Source organism: Thamnophis sirtalis, unplaced genomic scaffold (assembly GCF_051295495.1).
Source record: "Thamnophis sirtalis isolate CommonGarterSnake01/CBP01778 unplaced genomic scaffold, rThaSir2_p1.2 scaffold_2, whole genome shotgun sequence".
In the NCBI taxonomy this organism is placed as follows: Eukaryota; Metazoa; Chordata; class Lepidosauria; order Squamata; family Natricidae; genus Thamnophis; species Thamnophis sirtalis.
Genome location: NW_028261382.1, coordinates 152,244,651 through 152,262,737, shown reverse-complemented (window position 1 = coordinate 152,262,737; position 18,087 = coordinate 152,244,651). Strand labels below are relative to the sequence as shown.

The following is an 18,087-nucleotide window of genomic DNA, read 5'->3' as shown; positions in this document are numbered from 1 at the left end:
TCTCTATTTTTCTCTCTCTATCCCTCTACCTACCAACCTACCTACTCTCTCTCCTCCTCCTACCTATCTACTGTATTTCTCTCTCTCTATCTGTCTCTATTTCTCTCTCTCTATCCCTCTACCTACCAACCTATCTACACACTCTCTCTCCCTACCTACTACTGTATTTCTCCCTCTATTTCTCTTTCTCTCTTTCTATCCCTCTATCTACCTACCTATACTCTCTCTCTCTCTCCCTACCTACCTACCTACACCCTCTCTCTACCTACCTACTGTATTTCTCTCTCTCGCTCTATTTCTCTCTCTCTATCCCTTTATCTACCTACCTACCTAACTTCTCTCTCTCCCTACCTACCTACTGTATTTCTCTCTTTGTCTCCCTCTCCCTACCTACCTAACTACACCCTCTCCCTCCCTCCCTACCTACCTACCGTATTTCTCGCTCTCGCTCTATTTCTCTCTCTCTATCCCTTTATCTACCTACCTACCTACCTACCTAACTTCTCTCTCTCTCTCCCTACCTACCTACTGTATTTCTCTCTTTCTCTCCCTCTATCTACCTACCTACTTTTTTAAAAAAATTGCCTCTTCAAAACCTGGGTGTGTCTTATACTCCGGTGCGTCTTATACTCTGAAAAATATGGTATTTGTTTCAAAGGCGACATGGTTAAATCTCCTGATCAGTTCAATGATTCCAAAAAATAAATCCGACTTGATTTTGTAGTTCGAATTACATGAGAGTACATCTGCACTTTATTAATAATTAATCCTTTCCTTGCCAATCATCTGTTATTTTAAGATTATGTCTGTCCAAGCAGTCATGAAGGGGATAATGGAGAAAAGAATCTTGCCATTTTATGCAGCTATCTTCCTCACTTATTATTCGACGCTGAATTTTAGATGTTGATTTTTATTTCCTTATAACAGTATAGTTCTCCAATGTATAATTTCAAAGTGGCTCTATTTGTCATAATTTGACCCGGTTGCTGAGTGTTGATGGGATGAGCAGTTAAAAATATGAACAGATGGGACCTCACAATTCCACTGAGGGAAGACAGAGCAGCTTTTAAAGGTTAGAGAAAAGTGTGATGTTCCTGTTTCAAAGACAGCTTTCTTTTTTTTGGTACTTCTAGACAATGTGTTTGTAATTAGCTTCCATAAAGGACATCCACAGTAGGATTTATGCAGATACATATTCGTAGCTGTTACCTCTTGGGGTTCAACACCACATGTGCAATTGCCACATCATCATTTTAAGCAAAATGATTTAACATCAAATAGCTACTTCAGAAATCAGTTCAACCCATATTTTAGAATGATGATAGAATCAAAACATGGAATGGCTCCTTGGTTTTCCTTAATCAAGGATGTGTTTACAGTTTCTTCCCTCAGTGTTTTTTTCCCCCATATCTTTCATAATTGAACATAATCAGCATCCTTTCTTTTGTTTCCAGAACTTTGTAACTTGTTAATTTCTCAGTAAAAAGAAGAAATTCATTTCAGAGAAAGAGAAAAGGCTTTTTCTCACAGTCACTAACTCTTTTTGAGCGAAACATAGCTTGGGACTTCAATGAATATCTAAGCATGTTAAAGCCTTTGATTTATCGCACATCAAAGAAAGCTCTCGCATTAGAACTTTTTAAGCAGAGTATCCTACTTGATTAAGATGCTTCTAATGGTATTACAGTAGTCCTCACTTAATAACCATGGCAATGATTTCAAAGTTATAACAATGCTAAAAAAGTTACATGATCAGTCCTCGCACTTGCACTTGGTATTTGACAGGTTTTGCATATTTACAGTGGTTGTAGCATCCCAAGATCGAAATGGGACAACTCTCCACAGCCAAATCGTTACAGCCAAATTGCCACTGTCAACTTGCCATGGCCAACTCATCAAGGGACCATTTGCTGTAGCCAACTCGCCATGGAACAACTTGCTGTGGGATAATTCAACAATTCAGTTTAACTATTTAAAATAATTTAAAAATTATTTTAATTTTTGTCATTCACATTTTATTTTGTCCCTCCTTTGGCATCCTTTCTTTAATGATTCTATAGGGTTATTTCTTCTATATTAGTGTAATTCGTGTCCTGTGGCAAGTTGTCCTGCGGCAAGTTGGCTGTGACAATTTGGCCATGATGAGATGAGCTGGCTGCAGAAAGTTGTCAGAAACCTTCCCAAGATTATGTGATTGCCATTTGAAGCCTTCCCAGCCAGTTTCTGACAGCAAAGTCAGTGGAGGAGCTGGCAAGTTGATGCAAATCCTGGTTATGTGATATCTTGTTTAATGATTCTGGGTGATTTACTTATAATGACTGCAAACAGGATTGCTGGAACTCCCAGGGCTAAGTGCAGAATTCATGTGAATTCATCTGGCATAATCTCATTTCCATCTTTTAAAGCATACTTATTTAAATATTCCTGAAATTAAAGTTAGCATGAGGACAAAATTTGCACCAATATGTATTTCTTAAATATAAACTATAATAGATTTCTTGTGCATAAATCCCGTTCAGAAAAAACCTGCCTAATTTCTGAGATCAGCCTAACATTAAAAAAAATCTTTGCATTCTTTACTGAACTTTTCCTACCGTAAGTAATATTTATTCTAAGATCAGTAGATAGTATCTTATATATTATTAGTTTATATTTTATAAGCTGATTGTTTTAAAACTTTTATACAGAAAAGGCACATACTTCAGTGCATGTTGGAAGTTGTTTGACACACACATACATATTAATTATGTAGCATGTACCGTGTTTCCCAGAAAATAAGATCCATCCCAAAAAATAAGTCCTGATGGGTGTGGCCAGCACAAGGGGTGGTGAGCACACAGGGGCCGACAGTGTCTGGCAGCAGCCGGACCCTTGATGTAATGGAGATAAGTTTGAGAATGGAGACAGAGTTGGCGGGTATACAGGCAATCCAAACCCCCCATGCTGGTGCCTATCAGGCACAGCAGCAGGCAAGCTGAGAGTTGAAATGGGCAGAGCATTGGAATCGTCTGCCTCCCCCCCCCCCCAATGCCTCTGGCTCCGCCGCGCAGTTTTTGCCCAGTGGGAAATGAAGCTTTGTCTGCTTGCAAATGGGGCGCTTTGAAACAGAGCGAATCACTCTGTTCCCAAGTGCCCCATAAGTGCCCAAACACTTTTCGCTCAGATGGAGAAATGAGGGAGACTCAAAGCTTCGTCTGCTTGCAAATGGGAAGCTTTGAAATGGAGCAATTCGCTATTTTCAAGCTATTTTCAAGCAGACAAAGCTTCGGCTCCCTCTGAGCGAAAAGTGCACTATGGATCCAGGCGGAGGCGGAGGCATGGGAGGAGGCAGGCGATCCTAATGGGCTTGGCTCCATTTCAAAGTGTCCCATTTGCAAGCAGACAAAGCTTCATTTCTCCATCTAGGTGAAAGGTATGTCTGCCCTGGGAAGCCCTGTAAGCTGTTGCGGCCACGGGCAAGCAGATGGGGGGAGGGAGCAGGCGGGAGCTGCAAAATAAGACATTCCCCCAAAATAAGACCGGGACTTATTTTCACAGAAACACTGTAGTTTCCACTATTCTGTTTTTAAGTCAGTTTATAAATTCTTTGCCCTTTTTCATGCAGTATTTTAAGTTTCTTTTTTTTATGTTTCTGAGGTATGCATAATTCGTAGAGAACAGAATTAAACTTATTCTCCCCATATTGATTGCTCTAGTTTAAATTTGAATTGTCCTTTTGATTAAAAACCAAAAATGGAGCACTGCACAATAATATTAACAGAATGTATAGCCTGACATCCCCCTCAAAATGCAAAGCACTTTTATCATATTTAGAATTCCTATCTTTACTTTTAAAATCCTTGTACCGAAAGAGCTCACAGAAATGCATTAATTTCTCCTTTCTTTCTCATCTAAGTAAAATTATATAGCACTAGAGACAAATGAACTAAATGATCAATTATTTTGAAAAGGTTGTCAACTGAAAGTTTTTTCTATTCATGATAGTTGCTGATTAGCATGCATATTTTAAAATGTACAATTAGTATGTACATTCATTTGAAAAATATGTGAATTGAATATGGAAAAAACTGGTTTCAAACTAAACCAGTATTTGAAATTGCCTATTTACATTAAGGTGCCTTAAATCTCTCTCTCTCTCTCTCTCTCTCTCTCTCTCTCTCTCTCTCTCTCTCTCTCTCTCTCTCTCTCTCTCTCTCTCTCTCTCTCTCTCTCTCTCTCTCTCCCTCCCTCCCTCCCTCCCTCCCTCCCTCCCTCCCTCCCTCCCTCCCTCCCTCTCTGTTTAAAGACTATATATTTCAATCTATACTACAGCTTGATTAAAATGATAGTTCTTAGAATGATTTTATGTGGCTGACACAAGATAAATGAGAATCAGTAAAAAAAATAAACTATTGAAATCATTCTAGTTTTTCTTCTAGGCTTTTGTAGTTCATGTAAGTTTACATCATCCATTATTAAACAACAGATTATTTCAAATACATTGGGTTATATCAGATTGTATTATATAAGGCTGTCATCAGGCTGTCAAAACAGCAGATTTGTTAGATATATACAGGGCAACACAAATCTCTGTAGGTGCTTTTCGGTAAAATTAACCCTCATTTTTATAACAGAAAATCCCTGCTTCAATCATGCCATAATAAAGAGGCGACTAGCAAATCCATTTTGGAAAAGCATTTTTTAAAGCCTACTGAATAATGTGCGTTCTTCAGTAAAGAATTCAAATCCAAGTTGCAATCCTATTGAACTGAATTTGGACTAAACAAATGTTCCATGCTCACCATCCAATGGGAGAAAATAGTGAAAACTGAAGGAATCAATATGCCCTATGGAGACAACATCAAGAGTCTAGATGAAGGTGATCAGTACAAATACCTGGCCATCCTTCAAACTGACAGCTTCAAGCACATTGAAATGAATAAAAAGTTTAGAAGTGAATACATCGAGGGTATGAAGAAGATCTTGCAATCCAAAGTCAGTGGAGGAAATGCCATCAAGGCAATTAACACTTGGACAATTCCAGTCATTAGATACACAACTGGAATTGTGGATTGGACTCAAGTAGAACTAAAAGCTCTGGATAGGAAGACTAGAGAAGTAATGACAATGAATCATTATTCTTCATCCTTTCAGTGACATTGACAGACTCTACTTACCAGGGAAAATATTTAGGCATGAAATATTCCAAATATATCAGATGGTTGAAAAAGAAAAAAAGGCATTGGGAGAATATCTAAAAGAATCGTGAAAAAGATGAATTGAAGCTAACATCACCAGTACATTAAAAAAAAACAGCAGATAATAACAAGTCCTGGCAATGGCTAAGAACAGGAAAGTTGAAGAAAGAGATAGGCTAATTCCGGCTGTACAAATGCATACAAAGCCAGAATTGAGAAGACAGCAACAGACAGCAAGGGGTGCCTCCACAAAGAAGCTGAAGAAACAGTGGATCACCTAATTAGCTACTCAAGGAGATTGCACAGACTGACTGTAAAGAATAGCAGAATAAAGTAACAACAATAGGGCATTGGAAGATCTGCAAGAAATACTATTTGTGTGCAAGCAAGAACTGGCGAGACCATAAAAAAGAGAAAGTATTAGAAAATGAAGAAACCAAAGTGCTCTGAGACTTTAGAATTCAAACAGACAGGCACCTACTGCAAAACACACCACACTTAACAATTGTTGATAAGAAAGGCAAAAAATTATTTGAACAAATTAATAGGAACAGTTCCCTTTCTGGAGGTTGAGAGCCATGTTTATATATGACTATGGGTCACTAGGTGGATTTTGTGTGTGTGTGTGAATATTTTGGTGGTTATTTTGCTGTGGTACATAATATTGTCCTTAATTATTAGAGATGAAATGTAGATATGGCACAGTGACTTATTTATTGTTGTTTTTTCCCTTTAAGGATATCCGGTGAACATTCTCCAAAACTTCAAATCAGAAGCCACAGTTACTTGAGGGCTGTGAGTGAAGTTTCAATCAATAGGAGTTTGGATAGCTTGGATCCTGCAGCTCTGCTTACCTCTCCGAAGTTTCGTTCCCGAAATGAAAGCTACATGAGGGCGATGAGCACGATTAGTCAGGTGAGTGACATGCTTGTACAATTTTAAAAAAATAATGATAGTACAAAACCACCATCCAACTCTCATTAATATAGAATCTATATAATTTATAGATTCTATTAATGTATTGTCCATAATTGTATGGACAATTATGCAATAAAACAAATGTATGACTGTGTTATTAAAAATCCCTTAGCTATATAAATTCAGTTTCTAACATTCAGTAATATTATTGAATAATCATTGACACAATTAAGAGTCTCAAAATGGTACTCTATAAAATTGGCAGTTGATACCATACACAAACATTCCTCCTGAGTATGTATTTTTGATTTTCCTAATATATCAGAAAATATAAATTACTATTCAGTACTTGGGAAAAACATTGTGATAAGGGCAGAGTGCCCACTAAACAGCTTCCACCCACTTAAGGAATAGTCCACTTTTGCATGGTACATCAAGGTGTTTACTTCACATATGGGCTGGGACAAAGAGGGAATATTAAGAGTTAAATATATATTCAAGGTTTCACTTGCTCACAGGGCCCTTTTAAGCCCCTTCCCAATTAAAAAAGGGTACACTTTGGCTCACTTTGGGAGATATTTTTAAAAGATCCTGATCTCCATAGAATCCCCAAGGCAAAAATTTTGTATGGTTTTGCACCATAAACCAGGTGGCATCCCTGATGGGAAGTGTCTCCAGATCCTGTCTATTTGTTTAGCTTTTTACCAACTTGTTTTTTTTAATTGTGCTTATAATTCATACCTAATCTTTGATACATAATTGGTAGGCATCATTGATCCATGAAATATAAGATCATAGGTTTGCACGTAATAACACACCCTTAATTATTCATGTATTGTACATATTATTTGTTGAATTAACATTTTTGGCAAACATTCCTGCACATGTAAGCCAATTAATGTAGGCATGACATTAAGCATACAGATTTATGCTTTCAGTGTGCTTTAGAAATGATATATTGGATCCATTTATTTCAGATATTGCCTGGGTAGAGAAATATATATGGCTCATATATACGAAAGTTTGAGGTATCTGCAGGATTCAAAACTTTTGTGAAAATGAACAAACAGTATCACCTACCACACTACAAATACCACATTTTTCATAGGTCAACATATATAAAGTGGATAGAGCTTGTGGTGCAATGGTAAGACAATTTCTTTGTCACCCACTTCTTATTGTGGATGTCCCTTGTGGATGTCTCTGCAAGTAATGCAGATCCCTAAATGAGTCCTTAGTTGGTTAGAAATCTATTCTAAATCATATCCCAACCAATTTATTCAATATGAACCAGCACTCGTTAATGTTGTTTTTGTGGCAAGGAAGAAAAATCTGCAATTTTTCCTGATGTATTTATACAATTCATACTCATACTGTATGTGTATAGCTAGATCTATATCTACTGTATATCCCATTATTCCTTTAGGGGGTAAGCAGTCTTATGCAAATACATAATGGGAGTAAAAAATAATAAGACATTAATGATATGAAGAAAAAAATAAGAAAAGGAAATAAACGAAATCTACTTTACACCAGTACCATTCATGCTTTATATGTCTTTATTCTTGCAAGCCATCTTGGCATCCACCAAACCCATAGACCATCTCACACATTGACTTTCCTTTATTATTCTGCTTTCTTGAGGAAGATTTCATGAACTGCATTCAATCATAACATCTTGGCCTTTGTCTCTACTCTTTATCATTTCCTTCATATATTTGTTTTTGCAATTTGATCCTCACTTTTGCATTTAATCCAGATTCATTCAGTAATCATGCCATTCTTGCTTCAATTCATTCTTCTATTACCATACACAATCCTTAAATATCCCATTTTCATTAGAATCACATTTTTATATTTCACCTTACATGAATAATCCTCAGTCCTTTAAAACAATTGACAGGTGTATGTAGTTATACTTAGCCATTTTTGCTTGTTTCAACTGGGAATGTCCAAATAACTCAGATCATCCATGCATATATTCCATATTATTTGCTTTGTCCAGTACTTACGTACTTTCCATTAGTATAATTCCACTCCTTTGTGTGACATCTTTAACATACCATAATTCTTTTTGCTTGTTTTCATGCATCTTTCACATTCTCTTTTCTTAGATTCACTTTCTACTCATTTGTTCCTGCTGTGGTTCTATTTTCACTCTAGTTTTTTTTAAACTTTGTTTTCTTTTTTTTCATAATCCATTCTCCCCCCCAAGTTCCACATGACACCTCCGAAAAACAGTTTTTCCTGAATTCATCATCTTGCATAACCATTATATTCTTTAATAATTGTGTCAGATTTTCATCATAAACAATTAAATCAGTCATGCTTTTAAGATTCACATCCATTCCTTTGACATAAATATGCATGAACTGAGCCTGATAGTGCTTTTGTATTTGAAATAGACTTTTTTCTAAACACACCAATCATCAGTCTTATTCATTCTTAGACTCCAAATAGCTCAGTTATTTTTAGCATTCTCTCTTGTCTTGTCTTCCAGCCATCCAATTATGTCACCTAGCAGAATATATTTCCCCATGGATCCTAAACATTCAGAATTATTGCACAATTTTTAGTTATTTATCTTTGCTTTTTCCATTATCACCATTCACTAGAGCAAAACATTCAAGGGACTCCAATTTACAGATTCCTCTTTTCATGCACACCACGCAGTCTACTGTACATGGCATTAATTCATACTTTGTAACATAATTTCTACTCCTTTCTTTCATAATTAAACTTACATCTTAATAATCAGCTTTAATCCACAAAACTCTAGACTTTTTTTTTCATTTAGAGGTATTACATTGTTCCCCTTTTTATGTTAGTGATACAAACATACAATATTGTAATTGGTTTTCCTTTCCTTTTTTTCAATTCATATTCTATATCATTTTCTTCTCTTAAATTGGAAGTTGCAATCTTCCATTTACTGTGGTGGTCACCAGACAGGGTCGTAGATATTGGTGTATTCCACCCATTCCAGCATTATTCAATCATTATTCAGCCATTATTCAATCACAAACATTTTTGTATTGCACATTTTGGATAGCATGCCATAAATCAAGAAGTTCCTTTCTGTATCTAAGCAAGCTGGCAACACGATGATGAATTTGTAACTAGTTCTACTAATACACCCACCATTGGAGTGGTAGGCAAGAACTTGAAATTCTGACATAAAACATTTGAAAAGAAAGAAACTTAAATTAAGGAATCATTTTTTAAAAATCCACATAAAGAGAACCCCAGGGATTCTTCTATATTATACAAATAGTTTCCTCACTAAACCACAAGCAAAGCTGTTGAGTTTTTAGGATGGATAGTGAAGTTAACAGGCTACTGTGACATAATAGTTTGTTACATGGTTGGCTTCTATTTTTCTTTGAATATAACTGATCTGTCAGTCTTATTTTAGATTTGAAACTCAATTGTTTCATAGGCTTTTATGTCACTAGTAGCAACTTGCAGCATATAATTTACTTAGGGTTTAAGAGGTTCACTGCTGGATCTTAGCAGCATGTTCAGAATTTTATCATTTAGAATTTAAAGAAAACCTTTGTAAGCAACATATTCTGCACCTAATTTTCCTGCAGTTTTTGGACAAGTAGGAAACATTATGTTAGTAATGATTTTCCAGTATTTGCATTTTTTCTGTGTAGAGACCCTACAGAGACTACTAGCAGTGCTTGTAGTAAAGTTTATAAAAAACCAAAGAGAAATGCCTTAAAGAGATGTACCATAATTATTCTTAACAGCTGGCCTACATTGGCCAAAGTATTTTAGTTTTTGTCTTAAATATTGTTGCCATTGTTAATTGCTTTGTTTGCATTGGAATTTTACCATGAAAAAAAAACAGTTTACAGAGAATGAAATATCTGGGTACATCTTCAGCATGAAGATCTTTCAAAGAATACCAAAAAATATGATAAAAATCTATATATTGCATAATACATGTCATGAGAATAGTCAAAAGCCATTGTGGAAGACTTTGTGAGTGATTGACATATAGATAGTTCTAAACTAACAACAGCAATTGGGACTGGAATTTCTGTTGCTAAGTGATGTGGTTGTAAACTGCACCTTCATTGCTTAGCAATGGCAATCCCTGCAGTTCTTGTGGCCATTATTAACTGAATCCTACAATCATTAAACAAGACAACTTCCTGCCAGTATCCCACAACCAAAATCAGCAGGCAAACTGATAGGAAGTTTCAAGTCCTATGCTCCTAGGCACGTAAGTGTCTGCTGCTAGGTTTAAAAGGAAATGAGAGGCTGAGCAAGGCTGTGGAGGAAGGTGTGTGAGGGTGCATGAGAGGCATATGATGTGGAGGGTACATAAGGGGGCAAGGAGGATGTGAAAGTGGCCCTATGGGTTGGGAATGATGTAAGAGAGATGTACAATGAGTTGTGGCGGGTCTGTGAGAAGGATTGTGTGGGTCAAGAAGGATGCATGAGAGGCACTGCATGGGTCAGTGAAGATGTGTGAGAGGTGTGGCATAGGGAAGGTGCAAAGAACATGCAAGATTCATTGCACAGGTATGCAACTCTCAAGAGGTGACACCCAGATTGGGGAGCAAAAGGCACTGTATAGATTCAGAGAGAATGCATGGGCGTGGAAGATACTGCGCATATTGGGTAGGGTACATGGATGCACAAGTGGTCAACACAAGCACAAAGGACGTAGGAGAAAATGCATGGATGGGCATGACTTATCCCCGCTATTTTTTTATCTTTGACTTTAAGGGGAAATTGGCATGGAAAATTGCAAATGGTGATCATACAGTCATTAGACGCTTGGTAACCAGTCATAATTAGAAACACGTTGCCAAGCACTCTGATTGCAATCACAGGACCTCAGAAATGTCTGAAACAACCAGAACGCCAAGGACCATTCATAGCCATCACTGGTTCAGTATCATTGTAACTTCCCATTGTACCTGTTGAATGAATGTAAGTCAAGGACCACCCGTAAACGTTTGCTTTAAATACATTGAACTCCATTAGTAATTTGTCATTAATATTTTGTCACTTTCTTGTCTACTGTTTACTAGTATGTAATCATGCATTCCCTACATCAGTTTACACTTTAATTGCATTTATTTTATTGATTCCCATCCTCTTGGATAACATGCTTTAAACAAACTCCAGGTAGATTTTTTGGCATCAAGTACATTTAAGCCATTTGACATTAAACATTTGGCATATTTAAGGATTCATGTCTTTCATTGGTAATTTTGTAATTAATGTGGGCAGTTTGCATCATGCTGTAGACAACTGAAAAATAAAGGGATTTCTATTTGTAATGGAACATGAACATATTTTACTTACATCTTTATGTACTTTAAAAACTTACAAACCCAAAAGGCAATGGCTTATGTACCGTTTACTCTACTTTGTGATTCTTTACAATGGGAAAATAAAGATTTAATCCCTCTTCTTTCTGCTATAATATAGTACTACAAATTTCGCTTTCTATTGGCTATAATTGGTTGCAATTAAGCAGTGTGCTTTTTTGCCTGCAGGTAAGTGAGATGGAAGTAAACGGTCAGTTTGAATCCGTCTGTGAGTCTGTATTCAGCGAACTAGAATCTCAGGCTGTAGAAGCTCTGGATCTGCCAATGCCTGGGTGTTTCCGCATGAGGAGCCACAGTTACGTGAGAGCAATCGAAAAAGGCTGTTCCCAAGATGATGAATGTCTGTCTTTGAGATCCTCATCTCCACCTCGCACGGCCACTACTGTGAGGACCATCCAAAGCAGCACTGGTGAGTCATCCTTGGCCTGCTCTCTAGTTATAATAATGAATGTTAAATGGATTGTTTAATCTAAATGGATGTTTGATCGCTCGGTCCTTTGAATTCAATGACCCTTCATATCCTGCACGGTCACTTGTATCATTTTCCTTAGATATTCCTTAAAACTTTGTATTGTCTGTCTGCCCTTTGTGGATTGTTGCTAATAATTGCATGTAGTCAGAACACTCTGTAACTGCTTATGCTCAACAGATTACTGTATTTTTTGGAGTATAAGATGCTCCGAAGTATAAGACGCACCTAGCTTTTAGGGAGGAAAACAAGAGGAAAAAATTCTCTCTCTGCCTCCCAGCACTTTGCCTCCTGGCACCAAACAGCAAACACTACAAAAGATATACACTGTTTGTGGTGTTACATTTCAGAATATACTTGTACAGATGCTGTTAAAATTGTTGTGGCTTTCTGGAAGTATACATTATTCTCTGCTATTGAAAAGAAGATACAATAGCAGTAGGCCTCTTCAGATCAAGCATTTATTTTAAAAACCATTTTGTTGAGTTGTCTAGAACAATAATAAAGCAGTCTTTAAAAAATAAGTAATAATTTTAACATTCTATAGGCATTTATAGTTATTGACTTACCTCCTTGCAGCAAAGAGCCTGTTTCAGTTTAGCCTGATTAGAAGAAAAATAATCTGCCTCTGTCTTCCAGCAATTTGCCTCATTGCAGCAAATAGCAAATTTTAGTTTCAATTTCAGTTTTAGCACGGGGCTCCCGATGATCAGCTGTTTCAGGCTGCAGGGATTGCCATAGCCTATTGCCACCTCCCCAAGCCCCATTTTTTCTGTTTGCTGCAAAGAGGTAAATTGCTGAGAGGCAGAGACCAAAGGATGGGGGCCAGGGGGGGGCTATATTCAGTGTACAAGACGCACCCAAATTTTCACCCTCTTTTAAGGGGGAAAAAGGTGCATCTTATATTCCAAAAAATATGGTAGTTTTTTAAATTGATAATATATAGCAATAGCAGTAGACTTATATACCGCTTCATAGGGCTTTCAGCCCTCTCTAAGCGGTTTATAGAGAGTCAGCATATTGCCCCCAACAATCCGGGTCCTCATTTTACCCACCTCGGAAGGATGGAAGGCTGAGTCAACCCTGAGTCGGTGAGATTTGAACCGCTGAACTGCTGATCTAGCAGTAGCCTGCAGTGCTGCATTTAACCACTGCGCCACCTCGGCTCTTGATATGTAGTTCTTGATTTATGACAGCAATTGGGACAGATTGCTGTCACTAAGTGATATAGTCATAAATTTAGCACAGTGTCACACAGTGACGTGCAGGCAGGGGAGGCAGGGCCTCACCACTGTCATCATGAAAAGAAAAAGAAATTAAAAGGAAAAAGGCTGAGGTAGTTGCTGCCAGAGTCACAGTGGATGACTGCTTAGTGCTTAACTGTTTAAAAAAGCCTCTTAAAAAAGTGCCCTCTGCAGGATGAAGCGAGAGAACACGTGCCTCATTTAGTCTATCTTTATGATCACTCGAGCAGAGGTAAGCAAGGGTTAAAAGGCGAAAAATTCCTGTAGATGAGGCACGTGGTTCTCTCGCCTCCTCCTGTAGAGGGCACTTTTTAGAGGCTTTTTTTAAACAGTTAAGCAGAGTCATCCATTGGAGGCTCCCGCAGCAGCTAACCCAGCCTGGCCTCAGCAGCTCTTGCCTTTTTCTTTTTACATTTTTTACATTTTCATCATGGCAGACAAGAGCAGAGTTGAAATCCTCTGTGACACAGCTGGAAAAGGTATGTGGGTCGGAGGGAGGGGGTAGGAATTCAAAATTAATGTAATTTGTAAGTAATTGTAATTTGTATTATTGTAAGTAATTTGTGTGTGTTTGTGTGTGTTTGTGTGTGTGTGTATGTTTTACCCGCCTCTGCTGGCGCGCGGGCTGGCACTTTATTTTTTATGTGGGACATAGCGGCTGGCAGGGCTTTTGGACATAGCAGCAGGCCAGGGCTTTAATTTGGACATAGTGGCAGGGCGGCTTTTGCCTCTACCGTAGATAAAAGCAGCTGATCTGCCTATTCCCGAAGCCATCACTTTTATTTGTTTAATATAACACAGCACCGGCCTCGGGTTCTCCTAGTGCTTTTTGGAAGGGCCCGTTGCTCGCTCGACTGTGCTGGAGGACCTTTGCCGGCTCTTCCACCTCCCACGTCTCTGATCCCACCTTCCCCCTACAAACACCCCACGGCCTGGGCGGGCCTGGCTCCAGGTGTCTGGAAGATGAGCGCCATTGAGCAAGACGCATCCTGCTGTATGGCGGACACGGCGGCGGGACTTTAAAACCCTGACGCCATGTCCACCATAGAACAGGGCGTCCCACTCTATGGCAGACATGGCGGCAGGGCTTTAAAGTCCCGCTGCCATGCCTGCCATGCAGCGGGACACGTCCTGCTCTATGGTGGACACGGTGCCGGGACTTTAAAGCCCTGACGCCGTGTCCACCATAGAGCGGCTTTTGCCTGCTTGCCTCACCAGCCATAAACCTCACCGCACATCACTAGTGTCACATAATCATATTGTTTAGTGATAGAAGTTCTAACTGCTGTCATAACACCAGGACCATTTTGGTGTTAAGCAGAAAGAGTTGGAAGTCCCAGGCAAAGAATGGGAGTTTTTTGGGAGGTTGTGGCAGATGAGTACTAGGGAGCACGGATGACCAGCAAGGGTTGCATGTGGGTACTAGGGAATGCAGCTGAGCTGGGTAGGACCTCAGGCAGGCCAACGAGAGTTGTGGGTAACAATGTGCTGTGGGTAGGTGTGCACTACAGACAGGGCAGGGAGAGTGCTGCAGATGGGCACACATTGTGCCACAATGGGCCACCTCACCACAGCCAACTCACTGCAGCCAACTTGCCATGGCCAGCTCAGCACAGCTAATTCACCATGGGACAACTCACCATGGCCAACTTATTGTGGGACAACTCACTGTGGGACAATTCAATAATTCAATTTAATCATTTAAAATAATTTTAAAATTATTTAAATTTTTATCGTTCACATTTCATTTTGTCCTTCCTTTGGCACCATTTAAAAAATGATTCTATTCCACCATTTCTTAGACATTAGTGTAACTCTTGCCCTGTCGTGAGTTGTACCTCAATGAGTTGGCCCGGGAAGTTGGCCACAGTAAGTTGTTCTAGACCCCACTGTACAATGCAGGCCGGTGAATGGATGCTATAGAGTACAAGATCCCTGGGATCTTCTACTCCGTATTGGATTTTGTTGAGAGAAAAATCAGCCAGAGTGATATAGGGAAGCAACTTGCAACCTTTCCTGTTCCCCATTGATTTTGTTTGTGAGAACCTGACAGGGATGGACACAAATGGTAATCATGTGACCACTGCTTAGTGCAACATCATAATCATGAGGTGGATGCCTGAGTGCCTGGATTGCAATCACTTGATTATGGGATATTGTAACATCCCATCCCAGCTACAATTTTGCAGACTGGTCATAACTCCCTCTTGTTTAGTGTTATCATAATTTTGAACAGTCACTGAACAAGTAAAGACAACTTTTGTAATAGTGTATATGGTAACAACATCGCACCAGACTTTTCTTTGCACTTGTACTTTTAAAAATTTGCATTTGTGTATCCAGCTTTGCTTTTGCTTTGTTGAGAAGCAACCCCAGAAGGAGTGCTTGACAGCTTGTAAATTACTTCCAACTGTTGCAAAACATCCAAGCTTCCATCTTCTCCTGAGAGGGTGGGGAAGAGAAAGAGTGCAAAAAAAGTAGATGGGGAGGCAAATCAGTGCATCAAAACTCTAGGCAGAAATGGAAGGAAAATGAAAGGAACAGAGGAAACTGATAAGGCTTAGGACAGCACCTGGCTATGAGTGTGCATTCACATGTACAATAGGGGGAGAAAAAGTAGAAACAGGGAGCAGTGTGTATGTACTCTATGTGTGCAAAAGAGGAAAGCTGAGTTAGGTTCATTATAGTCAATAGCACAATAGAAGTATCATCTTACTACTAGTTTAGCCTAATTAAAGTTTATTACCAGTATAGCTTCCTGAAAGAAGTCATAATATTGTATAGCACTTCTGGGCAGATGTCTCAAAGGTGCTTGTTTTTTTCCCCCCAAAAGACAACTGGATTGTTTTGCTTCTCATTCAAGAAGCTTCATCAGTTGTGCCTGGACAGTGGGAGGAGGAGTGTTTGTGGAAGGATAGTTACTGACAGTTGAGGCTGGATGGTGGGGTAGAAGGATAGGTAGTGACAGTTGAGACTGGTTGGTGGGGGGATGGGAGGATAGGTTCTGACAGGATGGGCAGGGAAAGGAAGGATTGTATTTCTTTACAGTCATTGGTCGTTAGCTCTCACTGAGAGCCATTGAGGCCACTTGGGGATTATTTGTGCCTTCAAGGACACTTGAATCAAGAATGCAAATGTCTCCATGGACATTCTAGTTAGATGTTTCCATCTTCTGACGAAGTTGCAAGTGAAGATCATCCTGAAGGATAAAAAGACATCCTTAAACAATAAGCCTGTATGGTTGATATGGCCTTAATGGAGAATACACCTTGGAAATCTCGGTAAATGTTTTTAAAAGTTTCAGTCATACTGATTGAATTGTCTTCCCATAGATCATCTATATCAGTGATGGTGAACGTTTTTCTGCTCGGGTGCCAAAGGGGCACGGCCATTACACCTATAATGCAATGCCTTCTGCCTGGTGCATGCACAGAACTCCCCCATGCTCCCCCCCACATTCGTGGACCGGCCTCACCGAAGCCTCTGGACTTCCGGTAGGCCCGTTGGGCTGTTTTTCACTCTCCCCAGGCTTCAGGCAAGCCCCCTGAAGCCTGGGGAGAGCAAAAAATGGCCCAACGGGCCTACCGGAAGTTTAAGAACAAACTTCCAGTAGGCCCATTGGGCCATTTTTCATCATCCACAGGCTTCATAGGCTTTCCTAAAGTCTGGGAAGGGCGAAAACAGTCTCCCCCGCCCTCCGGAAGGCAGAAAATCAGCTGGCCAGTGCACACATGCATGCTGGAGATGACATAGGGCAACGCCTCATGTGTCCTCAGATATGGCTCCACATGCCACCTGTGGTTCGCCATCACAGATCTATTTAATTTACATTTAAAAATTTTCTTCTATTCCTATTGTAACATAAAAATACAGAACACTCCTTTTATTATTGCATTTTGAGCTGCCATCACTATGACTCTGAAGAAATATGTGTGTTAAAGATATGTATGGTCTTCTTGACTATATCCCCAGTATTTGGACTATATCAAGATACTAGAAATATTCCAGGCTTGGCTTAAATAATTATCATACCACCTGATTTTCAGCAGTGCTGTGTTGCTATGTATTTTGTCTTTCAACTTTTGTTTGCTGTGGATTAGTTAATGTTGTGTCTTTACATTAGCAAGGAAGCTTTTTAATAGAATATTATTTTGCTTGTACCTTAATTTTTCCAGGTTCTTTTTTTGTGGTTATTGTGGTTATTATTTAATTAATACTTCTTTTATATTCTTTTTAATTAACTTATTAATTAATTCTACTAATCAGTTTAGCAAAAAGACTCCACTAAAATAATAAATAGCTTGATTTTTGTTGAAACAGTAAGTCTTAACAATTTAGGAATGACATAACAATATATATTTTTTCCCAACCTATCTGAAATAGCAATAACAATAGCAAAGTGATTTATATATCACTTCACAGTGCTTTACAGCCCTTTCTAAGTGCCTTACAGAGAGCATATTGCCCCCAACAATCTGGGTCCTCATTTTACCGACCTCGGAACAATCTGGGTCCTCATTTTACCGACCTCAGGATGGAAGGTTGAGTAAACCTCAAGCTGGTGAGATTTGAACTGACAAACCACAGACAGCCGGCAGCCAGCAGAAGTAGCCTGCAGTACTGCATTCTAATCACTGCATTATCACAGCTTTACCTGCATCATTAAATATCTGCATCATTAAGCTACATAATTGTTCTGAGAATATATTTATCAGAAACTCCAGAAGCTAAGGAAAGTTCTGTGTGTTTTCCTAATCAAAATAACATAAATATTAGGTCATATCTTGATTAGTGAATCTTCCCACACTAGGATTTATTGCATAATGAGGATATTAATAAGGCAGTCTCGCAAACCAGAAACTCTCTATCATGACTAAAATGTAATGGCATTAAACCTAAAGTTCAGCAAAAACACTTTTAAAAAA

The 18,087-nt window shown here is 38.8% G+C and overlaps 1 protein-coding gene across 2 annotated transcripts in view; it reads left to right on the top strand.

The window, feature by feature from the left end:
- DLGAP1 (DLG associated protein 1) overlaps positions 1 to 18,087 on the top strand; it is a 296,685-nt gene that overhangs the window by 225,974 nt on the left and 52,624 nt on the right. For both annotated transcript variants that reach the window (XM_087707223.1, XM_087707224.1), the window contains 2 exons: positions 5,915 to 6,092; positions 11,618 to 11,858. In XM_087707223.1, the coding sequence (XP_087563349.1) occupies positions 5,915 to 6,092; positions 11,618 to 11,858 (419 nt within the window). The remainder of the gene's footprint in view (positions 1 to 5,914; positions 6,093 to 11,617; positions 11,859 to 18,087) is intronic.